At 44.5% G+C, this 19194-nt stretch overlaps 1 protein-coding gene across 1 annotated transcript; it reads left to right on the top strand.

The window, feature by feature from the left end:
* The first annotated feature begins 901 nt into the window (after positions 1-901).
* MZT1 (mitotic spindle organizing protein 1) lies at positions 902-18373 on the top strand. Its single transcript, XM_082246577.1, has 2 exons — positions 902-1103; positions 18159-18373. The coding sequence occupies exons 1-2, from the start codon at positions 962-964 to the stop codon at positions 18356-18358; spliced, it is 342 nt and encodes a 113-aa protein (XP_082102703.1). The 5' UTR covers positions 902-961; the 3' UTR covers positions 18359-18373.
* The last annotated feature ends 821 nt before the right edge of the window (positions 18374-19194 follow it).

The following is a 19194-nucleotide window of genomic DNA, read 5'->3' on the forward strand; positions in this document are numbered from 1 at the left end:
ACAGGGAAGAGAGAGAGCTCCATAGGTGTAATAATAAACACCACACACACATACTAGTGGTGTACAGTGAAGAGAGAGGGTTCTATAGGTGTGATAATAAACACCACACACATAACAGTGGTGTATATTATGTGTACAGGGGAGAGAGAGGCCTCTATAGGTGTGATAATAAACACCATACACATACCAGTGGTGTACAGGTTAGAGAGAGCTCTATAGGTGTGATAATAAACACCATACCAGTGGTGTACAGTGAAGAGAGAGGGCTCTATAGGTGTGATAATAAACACCACACACATAACAGTGGTGTATATTATGTGTACAGGGGGGGAAGAGAGAGAGAGGGCTCTATAGGTGTGATAACCACCACACACATATCAGTGGTGTATATTATGTGTACAGGGAAGAGAGAGGGCTCTATAGGTGTGATAATAAACATCGCACACATGCCAGTGGTGTATAAGTGTACAGGGGAGAGAGAGAGAGAGAGAGGGCTCTATAGGTGTGATAATAAACACCACACACATGCCAGTGGTGTATAAGTGTACAGGGAAGAGAGGGCTCTATAGGTGAGATAACCACACACATATACCAACGGTGTTCGGAGACACAAGACTCACCGGGCCTCCACTGTAGACCCGAACCTCCCGCCTATCGCCCCGCCGCTCAAGCACGCTCGTCAACTTCCACAATTTTCCTCTGCAACCACAGAACACCCCACGCAACCAATCAACGGTAGTCCCTGCACTAATTTACCAATCACACGGCAGCCCAGGGGCGGGGCTACAACAATACTAACATCGCCCAATGGCTGGGTATCCGCCTTACAAATTCGAATAAGTCTCCGCGCCCCCCCAGTCACCATGAGAACTACCTACAACTTCCTCTTCACGACTGTTTCCGGTCGGTGGGCGTGATCTTCACGCAACGATTGTCAACGCTTGTCGCGTTGACTCCGCCTATGTTCTCTGATAGCATTGAAGAAACCAACTGTCCATTCTCCGCCCTAACCTCAGCAGACAGCGCTTCCGGGTCACCAGAGCAAGGGGTGGCCATGGCTAGCGCGCCTGTTAGTGTCAGCGCTATGCGGGAGACTATGGACGGTGAGTGGGTCATGTATGTTAGTAAGGACTGGGACATTCAGAAAGCAGGTTCCTCTTTGGATTGAATATGGCGCTGCGCGGTTCTAGAATTCAGTGTGGACCTGTCATCTTTAAAACTTTACTTTCTAATAGGAAGTACACTGTGCTCCCCGTCCGATCCCTGTGGCCTCATGCACACTCTAACTCTCCTAGATGCCTTTCCTCCTGACAGCAGAGTTTATGCAGAAAAAACTTTTGTGTGCGTGTGTAACGCTTGTGTGCGTGTGTAACGCTTGTGTACGTGTGTAACGCTTGTGTACGTGTGTAACGCTTGTGTACGTGTGTAACGCTTGTGTGCGTGTGTAACGCTTGTGTGCGTGTGTAACGCTTGTGTGCGTGTGTAACGCTTGTGTGCGTGTGTAACGCTTGTGTGCGTGTGTAACGCTTGTGTACGTGTGTAACGCTTGTGTGCGTGTGTAACGCTTGTGTGCGTGTGTAACGCTTGTGTACGTGTGTAACGCTTGTGTACGTGTGTAACGCTTGTGTGCGTGTGTAACGCTTGTGTGCGTGTGTAACGCTTGTGTGCGTGTGTAACGCTTGTGTGCGTGTGTAACGCTTGTGTGCGTGTGTAACGCTTGTGTGCGTGTGTAACGCTTGTGTGCGTGTGTAACGCTTGTGTGCGTGTGTAACGCTTGTGTGCGTGTGTAATCGCGTTCAGTCCAGGTTCACACTGAGGCCGTTTTGAAATCGTGCGAGTTCAGCTCAACGTGCGCAGTTTCAAGTTGGCATTTTAGTCTGACTTTGCATTCCTGCACAGATGTCTATGGAATTCACCCCCGACGTTGCCAAAAGTAGTACAGAAACTACTGTTGGGAATTGGTGTGGCGCCGCAAAGTAGGTGGCGCACCAATTCAGACGGTGCGACTGCCGGTAATTGGCTCTGATTTGACAAGTCAAATTGGACCAATGTGAACATTGGCTTAGGCATGTCAAGCATGGTTGTTTTTTTATTTGGCCTGAATAATAATTTATTCTGGCTCTTGAAATGATCCAACGCCAAAAGTGCATAGTGCTTACAGCAGCATCGGGCATTTTTCCTGACAAAACTCTGCTGCTTCCTGGACACACTGGCAGTGAAGGTATTTTTTTTCCCTGCCTTTAAAAAGCATATGTGGATGAGTACATATGCTAACCCAGTGATGGCGAACCTTGGCACCCCAGATGTTTTGGAACTACATTTCCCATGATGCTTATGTACTCTGCAGTGTAGGGGTAAGCATCATGGGAAATGTAGTTCCAACACATCTGGGGTGCCAAGTTTTGCCATCACTGTGCTAACCCGTAGATGCATTTAGAGGCGGAAAAAAAAAAGCCAAATGTCCTTGGTAGTGGCTGGAAAAAACGTCCAGTGTGCATGAGGCCTTTCACTGCCAGAGCCTTTTTCACTTTTTTTTTTTTTTGGCACACATTTCACCAGTAGAACTTTACCTATAAAAACTTGCTTCTTGCTGCAGGCTGCCATTTGTTACATTTGCTTGTGTCTTCAGTGAAACTGTTAATTAAATGGCTGACGTCATACCTGATCACATGTGCAGCATCATGGCAGTTGCAGTTTCAAGCGGAGTTCCGCCCCCCCCCCCAACCTCCAAAAATTAAAAGTCAGCAGCTACACATACTGTAGATGCTGACTTTTAATATTAGGACACTTACCAGTCCTGGAGTCCAGCGATGTCGGCACCGCAGCCGATGTTTCCGCCGCCATTGCCGCTGAGGGAACCCGGCAGTGAAGCCTTTCGGCTTCATGGGTGGGTCCCTTCTGCGCGAAGTGCGCTGCGCATTCCTACTGGCGTGGCGTTCCTACTGGCGTGGCGGAGGAGGGGGCCCAGCTTCCGAGGCGCCGTATCCCAGAAGTGGGTAAGGGTACCTGTCAAAAACAGGTACACGTCCCCCTCCCCCCCCCCCCCCCCCCCCCGAAAGGTGCAAAATGTGGCAACAGAGGGGGGAAGGAAACAAAAGAGCAGAAGTTCCACTTTTGGGTGGAACTCCACTTTAAACAGAAGCAGTGTACTTGGCTGTAAAGGATAGGAGGGATTAATTCTGCTTTAAAGTGGAAGTCCAGCCTAAAACTAAATTTGCCACCTCCTATAGACATTCACAGTTTAAGGCCCCTTTCACACAGTCCGTCCGTCGGACTGACTCCATTTATCTCAGCGGGGGATCGATCCACTGATTGAGGCAGGGATGGCACCCATAGAGTAACTATGGGGCTTCCATTGTCAGCTGTGTCCTCTGCACTCGCCTACAAGCCGCCGCTGACAGCTCAGCATTGGATCGGGTCAAATCGGCTTCAGAAAAGGTATGCATACTGATTTCTTCTTTGCAGGGCTAGATAGGTTAGTGTTATGCTGGCCATACACGCACAGAATTTCGGCCGAAAATGGTCATTTTAGGAAAGATCGTTTGAAAATTGGGCTGTTAGTGAACACAAGTTTACCGACGATTTCAATCGCGTGCCCGGCTAATGTCGATGGATCCATAGCGAAAACTTTTATCGTTTCTACAAAAGTTATGTGTATGGTAAAATTGAAATGAAAATAATATTCTGACTCGTATTGCGCATGTTATGGAACGATCATTATGATCATGAAAACGATTATGTAAAAGAGTTTATTCTGTAAGTTAGTGGCCAATTCGCTTTAAACTGACGAATAATCGTTCAGTCTGCAAACGGCCGAAATTCTGTGCGTGTATGGCCAGCATTAGATCGTAGATGTCTATAGATCTAGCGATTTTAGTGTTAAGCTGGACTTCCACTTTAAGGCTGTCAGCAGATCGGCCTCTACAAACTCAGCTATGCCTAAAAATGGCTCAAATAGGAGAGCAATTGAGCATGTGCAGAGCAGGGTGAAAGTTTATTACTGTATTTTAAACAGTATAGGAACTTATTTTTAAATATGTTTTGCATAGCTATACATAAATCAATCAGCGCAAATTCCTCAAACGGTGTATATCATATCAATCATAGAGCTAAAAAATTATAAATGAAGAATCATACCAGTGATAAAGTGCTCAAGTGCAATAATACATAAATTAATAGTGCAAATATGAAATTAAATATATGAACAAATGTGCAAATTCAATCCAAATATATAGAAAAAAATGTACACACACCCACACACTAAATGCAGTCCAAATATATAGGAAAATTTGCAAATTCAGTTCAAAGGGGGTTTAACCAAAGTTGCGTGATGACTCCTTTAGAATTCCACCAAGTGAGTACACTCCTCAAAAGTGCCATGTGCTATCTGCCCAAAGAATTAGTGATGGTGACACTCTCCGTATTAACCACTTGCCGACCGCCGCACAACTATTTACCGATGTCGGTGCAGAGGGAGAAATGCAGGCGGCTAATGTAAACAAGCCGCCTGTCATTCTCCCCTGTGTATGAATGGTGATCATACGGCTCTTCTATGTAGGACCGTTGATCACTGTTCATACAGCTCAAGCCACAGCCAATCACAGTTAGAATCACGCCCCTAGGGACACACATAACCCCTCTCTCTCTCAAAAAAAGTTAACCCCTTCACTGCCAGTGTAATTTTACAGTAACAGTACATATGTATAAGTAGTGATTTTGGTTCCTCAGGCCAGAGGGTGGGACTTTGAGGCGAAATATTAGAAAGAAAAAGTATTGAAAAGTTTAAACTTTTTATCATAAAAACGAAGTTTACTCATAAAATAATTTTACATGTGCAGAACATGAAATGTAAAGTGCTCGATGGGTGAAAGGCCCATCCGTGATGGTGCACGAAAGAAAAGAGATTGTGACACTGTGATAATAGGTGACTTTTTTAGAGACGCAAATTCCTGTCATCCATTGATGTTGGATGTTGCAGGATGCGTTTCAATCCAACGCGTTTCGGCTGAGCCTTTTTCAAGGATTTTCACCGTATCTAAGTAGAGATATTCTTTATTAGTGTCATAATAGAAAGTTTTGAGCAATTTTGTTATGTAGTTTACAATATTTAGCTTACATTGAGTTTTTTGTGCAGTACTGGATCTGTTTTGGAGGAGCCCCCTCTTATGTCCCAAAGCAACCACAGGATCCCGAAGGTGAGGAATGGCGGTAGCGATTGGGTTCTGAAAGACCACCGAATTGTAAATAGTATATAGTATACATAGATATGCAGCCCTTTAAGTTTGCAAATTTTACTCAAAGGCTAAAAATATTTGGATTTAGAGAAAATATAATCCGAATGTGGGCAAGTTATTTGCAACTAATACTCGGATAATATAATACCTGTTAGGCGTCTTGTTTCTAGTGGTCTCTCTGCAGAAAGAAGCACCAGCGGTGCTTCAAAGTGGTGAGTTGTCTCGTTCTTTTATCTGGAATGGGACCAAATGTCATTGTAACAACCTATGGGATTTTATGCCAAAATTTCAGTGTGGGCTAATACCAAGAAAATCACCTTTTTGTATATGCTACAGAAGGATATACTTGTTATGGCTGTAGAGCCTGAGTCTGTAGCAGGGTGACCTTCCTTGTTGTTAGATGATCTCTCCTGTGGAAAGATACATCATTGTTGCAACAGAGGAAAAGTGTCCTGTGTTTACAGGGCTAAATGCTGTAGGTTGTACCTGTCTCCAGTAGAGGGAGTTGTGGCCAAAGATGTAAGGGTTCCGCCGTCCTCCGGGTGGTGCTTTCACTCCAAGAGCTTGGAGATGAATGGCACACTATGGGATCCCCGGCGCCTTAAATATAGGTCGCGCATGCGCACTACGGCGCCGCGTGGTCCTATCTGTCAGGGCGGAAGTGCTTTGCTTGTATGTACCGCGCATGCGCCTGGGCTGCTGTGCGGTCAGTGACGAGGAAGTGTATCCGTTACCTGGCAACAAAGGACGCCGCCGACACGGAGAGAGAGGGGAAATCCGGATGCCGTAGGCTGATGTTGGAGCCGACAAGCCTCTCGGCTGAAAGAGCGGCAGCTGGTTTTTGCCCCGAACGTTGCCCCGCCAGGGGCGGGGCTTTCCGTGCCGGGGGTTGTAATTAGGTTGAACAGGGGGGCAAGTCCACAGTTTGAGTCTGCATTACATGTAATGAGATATATATTATATCAAAGAAAGAATTATAATATTAGTAATGCTTAGGCAATAATATGCATATATATGCTGTTTACACTTTTCAATTCTTAAAATAACAGATCTGGTACGTGTATTTTTTGGACAAGGAGAATGGAATAGGGTGTTTTGAGGGAGAAAGTGGCCATGGGGGGTATATATATATATATATATATATATATATATATATATATATATATATATATATATATATACACAAGGCTGGGGATTGGATGGGTATCAGATGTCAGTATTTTATGTCTCTACACCGGTGGAGAGAGATGGGGATAATGTCAAGGTGTTTTTTGCTATTAGTCTGTTTTTCCGGATACAAAGCTATCAAGGAACGGTTTAAAGCTCTCTGTTTCATTGAGGCCTGGCGGCGTGGTCACTTTCAGGCGACTAATTCCGCAAAAGAGTGGGCCAACACCTGGCATCCATGGAAATGTGCAACTTTTATCTCCCACTGGGTAGACACGTGAGAGATGAGCACCAGTCAAAAATGCCCCCTGTTAAATTTATGGCCCTGGATAGGCTGCACATTCCAGGGAGGGGGGGCGATTGGAATAAAACTCTCTTACAAAGAGAAATGAGGTGGATTAGTCGCCTGAAAGCGACCACGCCGCCAGGCCTCAATGAAACAGAGAGCTTTAAACCGTTCCTTGATAGCTTTGTATCCGGAAAAACAGACTAATAGCAAAAAACACCTTGACATTATCCCCATCTCTCTCCACCGGTGTAGAGACATAAAATACTGACATCTGATACCCATCCAATCCCCAGCCTTGTGTGTGTGTGTATATATATATATATATATATATATATATATACATATATACCCCCCATGGCCACTTTCTCCCTCAAAACACCCTATTCCATTCTCCTTGTCCAAAAAATACACGTACCAGATCTGTTATTTTAAGAATTGAAAAGTGTAAACAGCATATATATGCATATTATTGCCTAAGCATTACTAATATTATAATTCTTTCTTTGATATAATATATATCTCATTACATGTAATGCAGACTCAAACTGTGGACTTGCCCCCCTGTTCAACCTAATTACAACCCCCGGCACGGAAAGCCCCGCCCCTGGCGGGGCAACGTTCGGGGCAAAAACCAGCTGCCGCTCTTTCAGCCGAGAGGCTTGTCGGCTCCAACATCAGCCTACGGCATCCGGATTGCCCCTCTCTCTCCGTGTCGGCGGCGTCCTTTGTTGCCAGGTAACGGATACACTTCCTCGTCACTGACCGCACAGCAGCCCAGGCGCATGCGCGGTACATACAAGCGAAGCACTTCCGCCCTGACAGATAGGACCGCGCGGCGCCGTAGTGCGCATGCGCGACCTATATTTAAGGCGTCGGGGATTCCATAGTGTGCCATTCATCTCCAAGCTCTTGGAGTGAAAGCACCACCCGGAGGACGGCGGAACCCTTACATCTTTGGACACAACTCCCTCTACTGGAGACAGGTACAACCTACAGCATTTAGCCCTGTAAACACAGGACACTTTTCCTCTGTTGCAACAATGATGTATCTTTCCACAGGAGAGATCATCTAACAACAAGGAAGGTCACCCTGCTACAGACTCAGGCTCTACAGCCATAACAAGTATATCCTTCTGTAGCATATACAAAAAGGTGATTTTCTTGGTATTAGCCCACACTGAAATTTTGGCATAAAATCCCATAGGTTGTTACAATGACATTTGGTCCCATTCCAGATAAAAGAACGAGACAACTCACCACTTTGAAGCACCGCTGGTGCTTCTTTCTGCAGAGAGACCACTAGAAACAAGACGCCTAACAGGTATTATATTATCCGAGTATTAGTTGCAAATAACTTGCCCACATTCGGATTATATTTTCTCTAAATCCAAATATTTTTAGCCTTTGAGTAAAATTTGCAAACTTAAAGGGCTGCATATCTATGTATACTATTTACAATTCGGTGGTCTTTCAGAACCCAATCGCTACCGCCATTCCTCACCTTCGGGATCCTGTGGCTGCTTTGGGACATAAGAGGGGGCTCCTCCAAAACAGATCCAGTACTGCACAAAAAACTCAATGTAAGCTAAATATTGTAAACTACATAACAAAATTGCTCAAAACTTTCTAATATGACACTAATAAAGAATATCTCTACTTAGATACGGTGAAAATCCTTGAAAAAGGCTCAGCCGAAACGCGTTGGATTGAAACGCATCCTGCAACATCCAACATCAATGGATGACAGGAATTTGCGTCTCTAAAGTCACCTATTATCACAGTGTCACAATCTCTTTTCTTTCGTGCACCATCACGGATGGGCCTTTCACCCATCGAGCACTTTACATTTCATGTTCTGCACATGTAAAATTATTTTATGAGTAAACTTCGTTTTTATGATAAAACGTTTAAACTTTTCAATACTTTTTCTTTCTAATATTTCGCCTCAAAGTCCCACCCTCTGGCCTGAGGAACCAAAATCACTACTTGTTCTAATCAGGGATGTTGGCACCAATACAAAACTCAAATCTACTTTAAATTTCGGTTTTCTAGAACTCAACACAAATTATATCAGTACATATGTATAGCACTGATTACTGTAGAAATGCCACTGGTACCCCCAAAAGTGTCAAAAATGTCAGTCAAGGGTCCGATCTGTCCACCGCAATGTCGCAGTACCGCAAAAAAAATTGCAGATCGCCGCCATTACGCGTTTAAAAAAAAAACACAAAAATGACAAAAATCTTTCCCTTTGTTAGTAAACGCGATAACTTTTGCGCAAACCAATCAAAATACGCTTTATGTGATTTTTTTTTTTTTTTTTTTTTTTTTTTTAACAAACATATGTAGCATAAAACAAATTGGCTGAAAATGTTAAAAAATTTTGATTTTTACATTTTTTTTTTTTTTTTTTTTTTTGGGGGGGGGGGGGAAATTTCATATAAAAAAATTTGAAAAATATTGTTATTTTTGCAAAATTGACGCTCTTTTTTTTTTTTTTTTTCTTTATAGCGCATGATCAAAAAATCGCACAGGTGATCAAATATCACCAAAAGAAAGCTCTGTTTGTGGGAAAAAAGGACGTCAAATTTGTTTGGGTACAGCGTCGCACGACCGTGCAATTGTCCGTTAAATTCACGCAGTGCCGAATCGCAAAATAGGCCCTGGTCAGGAAGGGGGTAAAATCTGCCGGGGCTTAAGTGGTTAAGCGGGATTAGAAAGAGTTCACACTCACCAGACGGTGTCGACCTCTTTTACCTTATGGCAAACCGAGATAAAAGAGCGCTTGTGAGATCCCCATGATCTGATCCAGCAATCCATTAATCTTTAACCACTTCAATACAGGGCACTTTCACCCCCTTCCTGCCCAGGCCAATTTTCAGCTTTTAGCGCTGTTGCATTTTGAATGACAATTGCGCGGTCATGCAACACTGTACCTAAACAAAATTTATGTCATTTTCCCACAAATAAAGCTTTCCTTTGGTGGTATTTGATCACCGCAAGGTTTTTTGAAAAAAAAAAAAGTTTTTTTCATATTTTAAAATTTTTGTAAAAAGATACGTTTTTTTTCCTGCATGATGGGGTGGCACTGGTGGGCAATAATGGGCACTGATGGGTGGCACTGATTGCAATGATGGGCACTGGTGGGCAGCACTGATAGATGGCAATCATGGGCAGCTCTGATGGGGGGGGGGGGGGCACTGAAAGGGTCCCTGAGCCCTGATTGCCATCCCTGGTGGCCAGGGGTGGCCACTCCCTGGTGGCTCTAGTGGCACCCCCCCAAGGGTCTGCACTGGTAATCAATGCTCTAAATACCAGCAGACCCCCCCCCCCCCCCCCCCTGTCAGGAGAGCCGCATATCTGCTTTCCTCTACTCATGCCTGTCAGGCACGAACTGAGGAAAACCGATAAACGGCTCTTCCTATTTACTATGTGACCAGCTATGATTGGACACAGCTGGTGACATGGTAAAGAGCCTATAACGTAGGCTCTTTACCAAGATCGGAGATGCTGTGTGTCTGAGTGACACATCGCAGCACTGATTGCCACTCTGTGTGCCCCCCTGCTCTGTGCGCTGTTTCCTGCTGGACGTCATATGACGGTCAGTCAGGATAATACAACCACTTTGCCGCCATCGATCCGCTATAGGGCGGGCGGCAAGTGGTTAAAGTGGATATTCCTATATGCGGGTCTCAGGCGACACAAATTGTAGAGCGAAACAGACTCCTCATGGTGTAGTATCAAAAAACGTTGATTTATTATTATAAATGCCGCATAAGGCAGAACATAGATATGTTGACATTGACGTCATTGGATGTCCACTTAATAATGAAATGCGTCAAGCTGACACGCACGTCGCCTCGTTCTGAGTACCAGCCTGGAACGCATGACAGTATAGGCATTTCCGGAGCGGTGCGACTCCCAAATAGCGTGTGGGTATCCACACGTGAGCTTTGTGTTTTCTCGGAACTGAGGGTTTTCTCATTATTTAAACGCTGCAATTGGTTTATTTTAATCTATGTTATGCCTTTATGGGGTATTTTTATTTATAAATCAAAAGATTTTGGATACTACACCATGAGAAGTCGTCTGTCTCTGTCCCCTGAGACCCGCATATAGGAATATCCACTTTAAGGAAGAACGGATTGCTGGATCCGAGATCACGATCTCTGTTTGTCATAAGGTAAAATAGGTCAACACCGTCTGGTGAGTGTGAACTCTTTCTAATCCCGCCTAATACGGAGGGTGTCGCCATTACTACTCCTTTGGGCAGATAGCACTTGGCACTTTTGAGGAGTGTACTCACTTGGTGGAATTCTAACCACTTGCCAACCGGTCACGTTGACCCTACTGCGGCAAAGTGGCTCGATATCGTCCAGCGACATAGACCTACGTCGCTGGACTCCTCCCCTTGTGGGCGGCGCGTGCGCGCCGCCAGAGGCTCGCTCCCGCTGTATTCAGTCACAGCGGGAGTCGGGCCAGGGGAGGAACGGCGGTGATCACCGCTGCTCTTCCCCGAACGTCGGGGATCGAGTGTAGAGATCCGCCCGCTTGTGTAAACAAAGCGGGCGGATCTCCTAAGTGACAAACAGTGACAGATTGCAGGATTCAGCATAGCTGAACCTGCGATCTGTGCCTGTGTCACACAGTCCCCTCCCCCCACACACGTTAGTAAGCACCAGGCATACTTTAACCCCTCCCTCTCCAATAAAGTTAACCCCTTCCCTGCCAGTGTCATTTTTACAGTAACAGTGCATATGTATAGCACTGATTACTGTAGTAATGTGTAGCAGAAAACAAATTGGCCTAAAATGTTAAATTTAGTAGATTTTTTTTTTTTTTTTTTTTTTACATTTTTTGGGGGAATTTCATATAAAAAAATGTGAAAAATATTGTTATTTTTTCAAAATTGTTGCTCTTTTTTTGTTTATAGCGCAAAAAGTAAAAATCGCACAGGGGATCAAATGCCACCAAAAGAAAGCTCTATTTGTGGGGAAAAAAACATAAATTTAATTTGGGTACAGCATCGCACGACCATGCAATTGTCCGTTAAAGTAACACAGTGCCGAATCGCAAAATGTGGCCTGGTCAGGAATGGGGTAAAATCTTCCGGTCTTAAAGCGGTTAAAAATACGCTCATTGAGAATTTTTTTTGTCAGACATGTGGCTAAATACATTTTGGCCTAAATATATTACAAAAATTGAATATATTGGATATTTTTTAACTGTCAAAGTAGAAAAATATTTTTTTTTTTTTTTTTTTCAAAATTGTCACATTTTTTTATTAATATCGCAAAAAATGAAAAGCGCAGAGGTGATCAAATACCACCAAAAGAAAGCTCTCTTTGTGGGGAAAAAAGACGTAAATTTCATTTGGGTACGGCGTTGCATGACCGCGCAATTGTCAGTTGAAGTTGCACAGTGCCGAATCGCAAAAAGTGGCCTGGACGTAGGACAGCAAAATCCTCCGGTGGTAAAGTGGTTAAAGGACTCCTCACCCAACTTTGGTTGAATCCCATTTAGACTGAATTTGCACATTTTTTTATTTATATTTATAAAAATGTTTTCTATATATTCGGATTGAATTTGCACATTTGTTCATATAATTAATTTCATATTTTCACTATTTATGTATTATTGCACTTGAGCACCTTATCACTGGTAGGATTCTTCATTTATAATTTTTTAGCACTGTGATTGATATGATATATACCGTTTGAGGAATTTGTGCTGCTGATTACATTTTGGAATTGATTTATGTATGGTCTTTTACCCCTAGGGGCTTGAAGCAGCGGCAGTCCAGTTTTAATTTTAAATTGTATATTTTGTTTGGCGAGTGTAATTCCAATTCACATTTTGCATAGCTATACCTGCAAAATAGGCCAACCTGAAGTGATCTAGCAGGACTTCATTTTCTGACTAAAGTTCCACTTTAGGAACAATAAAAGTGACCGTGCCCAGATGGTAATTAATGTTAATCTGGGACTGCTGCTATTCTATTGAGAAATTCCCAATCAATAAATGATACTATAAAAGTGACAGCGATGTACGCTTTAAGTTACACTTTAAGTTCCACATTATAGCCAAAAGACAGTTACAGCGCGGTACTATGTGTGGGAGGGCATCCATAGACCTCTTCCCAGAACCCTTCAGTTCACAGAGCAGGGTAAAGGGCCCTTTGTCATGTGTCCGATCGCATGTAAGCAGACTTGCTGGTAGGGATGGGCTCAGGCGTGTTCAAATCGTAGTCCCAACCAACCTAAGCAGTCTCGCCAGGAAACCCTCACTGCACATCGCCAATCATAGTTCATAATTTCCCAGCCCGCAGCTGCACATACATGTGCTGCCTATAATTGGCGGTGTGCAGTGAGGGCTTCCTGGTGGGATTGTTTAGGTGGGTTGGGACTACAATCTGAACATGCAGGAGCCTATCCCTACTTGCCGGTTATTTGCAGTGCTTTCCTCACGTGCTGTGTCTGTGAGGAAAGGAGTGCCAGTAACCGGCAAGCTTGTCAGCGCATGTTTGTTTTGTTACAGATTAGCACAAAGGTCTAACAAATTCAAAATTTTAGTAAAAAATACTCTAAAGTTAAATTTAGGGCACAAAAATACAAATTTTTTGGCAAAATATAAAAGATGAGGTTATGCCACATAAAGAAATGTCAAACCTTAAAACCGCATGCGTCCATGAAATGGCGAAAACTTCAAGTGGTTCTAAAGTCTGGAAGATTTTTTACCTTTTTAAAGCAGTACTAAACCCATCAATTTTTAACAGTTCCCAAAAACCAGTTACATTCCCAGCTCATCCCAGGAAGGCTAACTGTCACATTTGCTCATGCTCTTAACCAAACTGTCAAACCATCACATGGTAGGTGTCATACCTGATTACATGTGCAGCATCATGGCAGTTGTAGATCAAACATAAGCTATGATGGCAGCTTCCATGGCTGAAAATGATAGGAGGGTTTAGTTCCACTTTAAGGTAAAAAAAAAAAAAACTTTTGCAAGCAGCGACACCCCCCACAGACCACCCTTTATGCTTACCTGAGTCCGATCTCGATCCAGTGATGTGCACAAGAGCAGCGGTTCCCTTCCTTACTTATGGCTCAGATTTAGAAGAGCCATGCTCCGTGTCTTATAGAGGCACACAGCAGGGCTCAGAAGTGAGCACAAACAACTGCTCCTATAGCAAGCGGCTTGCTATGGGGGCACCCGATGAGGAGCTTGGAGATACCACAGGGAACCCCAGAAGAGGAAGATCAGGGCTGCTGTGTGCAAAATCATTGCACAGAGCAAGTAAGTATAATCTGTTTTCATGTATTAAAACAAAATATAAAAGATTTACAATCATTTTCGGTACTCTATAGTTTCCATAGGCAACGCTTTAAAGCGGTAGTGAACTCTACATTTATAATTCTCCAATTAAAGTATTAATAAGCAATGTACATACAGCTTTATATGGATGTGCTCAGAATTACACTAACCTCTGCTGTTAAGTAGAAATCGGGCGAAGTTTCTTCGACGTCACCAGTGCGTGGGCAAATTTGGCTCCGTTTATGGCATGCTCAATCCACTGTCAGCTATTTATGCAGATGCTGTGCCCCCCCAACCCATCACCGCTATGCCCTTGGAATCCCACGAGACTACAGGTGTACTGGCATGTGAAACACCCCATGTGACTTGCAACAGCACAGGGGTTGTAAACATCGGAGCGGAGCATGGGATTTGGAGCGAAGGAGATCCACTATTTGCTCTTGCAGCCCATATAATACTGTCGCTAAAACACATTACAACCTCCAAAAATGTAAAAATCCATAAAGTGTATTGTTTCACTGTCCTGTACATATTGGGCATGCGCAAGATTACATCCATGATGGAAAGAAAGGGAGGAAGGAAAATACCCTTGTGAGGCAGAATAAGATAGATAAAATGGGACCAGAATAAATGAAAAAGAAAATAAGCCACAAAACAAGTAAGAACCAGCCTACGGGAAGAAATAATAAAGATCGTTTTCTAAAGCTTTGGGCATACTGCCTTTATTTTTAGGCCCCATGCACACAGGACGTTTTTGCAGCTGCTGTTAGCAGCATCAGACTTTTTTTTTTTTTTTTTTTATGCAGCTGCACAACGCCCATCCATGTTATTCTATGGCCTCATGCACACATAGAGCTTTTAGGAGCTCCAAGTGGCATAGGCGTTTTAATAGCTGCAAAAAAAAACCCAGGTCCAGTGCGTTCTGGAGCTGCAGCGTCAAGCTGTAAAAACGTCTGACGCTGCTAAAGGCTGAATAACGTTGCTTAACGTGCGTTAAGCCACGTTATACGTTTTTTTTTTTTTTTTTTTCTTTCTTTCGAAATCAATGGTTCCTTATGGGAGCATATTGATTTGAATGGAAGGCGCACCGCAAGTCGGATCAGGATGATGCGACTTGCGCTGTGAGAATCTTGAGGGGGAACTCCATGCCAAAATGGGAGAAAAATCCCCCCCCCCCCCCCCAGGTTCCAAGCCAGGCCCTTCGGGTCTGGTATGGAATTTGAGGGTAGCCCCACACTGAAAAACGGCGTAGGGTCCCCCCCAAAATCCATACCAAACCCTTATCCGAGCATGCAGGCCAGGAAAGAGGAGGGGACGAGCGAGTGGCCCCACCCCCCCTGGACCATACCAGGCCACACACCCTCAACATGGGGGGTGTGGGTGCTTTGGGGCAGGGGGGGCTCTGCACCCCCCCCACCCCAAAGCACCTTGCCCCCATGTTGATGAGGACAAGGGCCTCTTCCCGACAACCCTGGCCGGCAGGGGGCTCATCGGAATCTGGAAGCCCCCTTTAACAAGGGGGCCCCCCAGATCCTGGACCCCTTCCCTATGTGAATGGGTATGGGGTACTCATTCACCCCATAAAAGGCAGTGTATGTAAATAATGGCAGGAGACGTTTTGAAAAGTTTATTAAAAATCTTCATTCGGTCTTCTCCGCTCTGGTCTTCTCTTCTGCTCTTTTCCTCTCCGCTCGTCTGCTCTTCTCCCTTCAGCTCTTCTGCTCTTTTGCCTCCTCTGGTCTTCTTCTTCCTCCGGTCCTCCTCCGACGCTGTCCCCGGCGATTATGCTGGTCTCTGCAGCTTATTATAGGGGCGTCATCGGGAGGCATCGCCCCTTATGTTATGACGACGTCTGTGAAGAAGAGCAGAGGAGGCAAAAGAGCAGAGGAGGCAAAAGAGCAGAGGAGGCAAAAGAGCAGAAGACTGGATGAAGATTTTTAATAAACTTTTCAAAACGTCTCCTGTCATTATTTACATACACTGCCTTTTATGGAATGAATGGGTAGGGATACAATGTACCCCATACCTATTCACATAGGGAGGGGGTCCGAGATCTGGGGGGCCCCCTTGTTAAAGGGGGCTTCCAGATTCTGATGAGCCCCCCCGCCCGCAGACCCCCACAACCACCGGCCAGGGTTGTCGGGAAGATGCCCTTGTCCTTATCAACATGGGGGCAAGGTGCTTTGGGGTGGGGGGTGCAGAGCCCCCCCCTGCCCCAAAGCACCCACATACCCCCCCCCCCATGTTCATGGCGTGTGGCCTGGTATGGTCCGGGGGGGTGGGGGCCGCTCGCTCGTCCCCTCCCCTCCCCTTTCCTGGCCTGCTGGGCTGCATGCTCAGATAAGGGTTTGGTATGGATTTTTGGGGGGACCCCACGCAGTTTTTTCCGGCGTGGGGCTACCCACAAATTCCATACCAGACCTGAAGGACCTTGTCTGGAACCTGGGGGGGGACCCCCACGCCGTTTTTTTTTTCCCCATTTTTGGCGTGGAGTTCCCCCTCAAGATTCTCACAGCGCAAGTCGGATCATCCTGATCCGACTTGCGGTGCGCTTTCCATTCAAATCAATAGGCTCCCATAGGGGTACCATTGATTTTGAATGGAGGCAGAAAAAACGCTGCTGAAAGCGGCGTGGCCAAACGCGCAATAACACCAATAGAAAAAGCTACTAAAAGCACGTTTTTACAGCTGCTTTTTCCTGGCGTTGGAAGTGGCTCTGCAGCTCATTTTTTTCTGACTCCCTGTGTGCATGAGGCCTTACTGATAATTAGTGGCTTTGTTTACTACTGGTCAGCCTTTACAGGTCACCAGTTTAGAGTTACACAGGAACTCTGGTGCTAAAATGATTGCTCTCATTTTGACGTGTGTAACGATATGCAACATGTGTATTACAATTTACAATCAATGTTTTTGTGCATAGGTGCCACCAACGTGTATTTACATTTGTACGTGCAATAATGTGGGGGGGGTTCAAACAAACTGTCAGAGGTGAGCAGAGTGGCTTGATGTTTAATTTACAGTCGCTCGCTGACAGAGGAGAGTGGGCGGGAGAAGTGAATGGTCTGGGGGGGACATCTATTGTGTACATGAATGAGCACTGCACAGCCCCACCTCTTGGTACCAGCCGCCCCAGTGCCTGGCATCAATCTCCATCTCCACCCTTGATGTCTGCCCAGCAGCTTCCTCTCCTTGTGATTGTAATAAACCTGCTGCAGGACAGGGGATAGAGGTGGTCTGAGATTACAGAGAGGAATAAGGAATCCACTGCTTAACTTTATAGTGGCCGTGTTTTTCCCAGGAACAGGGTGTCAGCAAAAATGGGTCTCTGCCATGGCCCCTACTCAGGTATTGTGTGTGTGTGTGTGTGTGTGTGTGTGTGTGTGTGTGTGTGTGCACACAGTTCAGCTCCCATGTTAGCCCACCACACTGGTGGCCAAGACCAAGGGTCTTCTTGTCGTCATTACTGTATAGGCAGCATTCCAGTATTCAGGGAGCTACCACATCATATAACGTCCAAACTGTAATCAGCAAAATACTTGGAGTCCCCCATTCTCAAAGGAGAGAAGTGCTTCTACTTCACTGGCTGGTTGCTTGTTTAGAAATAAAGTGCACAATAAATGCTTAAATCATCCTAAACCGGACGCCGATCCCACAAAAAGTTTTTTGTTTAGTTACAGATAAAAAAAAAAAAAAATAGATTTTTTTTTATCTGGTCATGTGATGTCAAATATTCTCTTTCTGTCCTCATTAGTGAGTGGTCCTAGATAACTGACATCATGCCATGCCGTTCCCTGCAGCCTTCTGATAGGCTAGGTCTAATAATGCACCCCATGGGGCTGGTCCTTGATACTATGATGTATGCTTATTGAGCAACATCGCTACCTTTCCAACGCAGTGATGTCTGTCATGGGGATGTAGTTCAGCAATGACTAACACCGTTGTAGAGATAGTATGATGTAAGGTGTTTAATGACCTCACTCAGCGTGACAATGCACTGAGTGGGGTGCACTCTCCACTAAAACTATCCCTAAAACTTAAAAAAAAAAAAAAAAAAAAAAAAAAAAAGCTTTATACTTGAGAATGTTGTGCTGACAATGATACGATTGGTGTCAATGTACTAATGGAACGTCCTTAACTTTTTTCTTTTCTGACAGTTCTACTTGAAATCTCCAGGCTTCTGAACACCGGTTTGGATATGGAGACTCTATCGATATGTGTAAGACTCTGTGAGCAAGGAATTAATCCAGAGGCTTTGTCTTCTGTTATAAAAGAGCTGCGCAGAGCGACAGAGGCACTGAAGGCAAGTGATTATTCAGACCAGCAGTATGAGATTAGTATTTTTTCTATGTCCTGATATCCATGTGAAATTCTGAAAGCTGTGTTACAGTTATAAAGTCCATAATTTACCCAGAAAATATGTATTTTTGTTTCTAAGATGTGCCCTTGGTATACTACAGGCATTCTTTTATAGTTCAGCGTTTCTTTAAACCCCAGTTCTCTTGGAGGCTTAACTGTGCATGGCTTTTAGTAGGATATCTGTGTTTGACCACAGCAGCATTCATTAGTGGCTCAGACATTATGCATATAAATGAACCAGTTAATTAGCTTTACTGTGTTTAAGCAGCAATATTTTTTAAAGAAGTCCCTTCAATAATCCCCGTGGAAAAGAATGCAAATACAAATTATTCAGTCTTAGAATTTAACCACTTAAAGAGCTAGTCCACTCATTATGCAGAGTGCAGCAGGAGTATTGAGACTAGGGATGGCCAGCCAGAGCCAGGAATTATATGGGGAGAATTTTATATGTATATATTTCTGTTTATATTGAGTAACATTTTCTGATATGTACACATCCATCAACAGCTGTCCACATAAAATTTTGCTTGAGATTTATTCTAAAGATGCTAGTTGCCTGGCTGTGATTGGCCTAATGCAGGGGTGTCAAACTGGTGTCCATCCAGCTGTTGCTGAATTACAAGTCCCATTATGCCTCTGGCTGTTGGGAGTCATGCTTGTAGGGGTCAGCCTTGCAATGCCTTGTGGGACTTGTATTTTCCACAACAGCTGGAGGGCCACCAGTTTGACACCTGTGACCTAATGCAGCCTTTTTCAACCAGGGTGCCTTGAGGCTTCTTCAGGAGTGCCTTGGCAAAATGCCTAAAAATTGCACAAAATTATATACAAGCCAGC

The sequence above is a fragment of the Pelophylax lessonae genome, assembly GCF_965119305.1.
Source record: "Pelophylax lessonae genome assembly, chromosome: 2".
NCBI classification, from domain to species: Eukaryota; Metazoa; Chordata; class Amphibia; order Anura; family Ranidae; genus Pelophylax; species Pelophylax lessonae.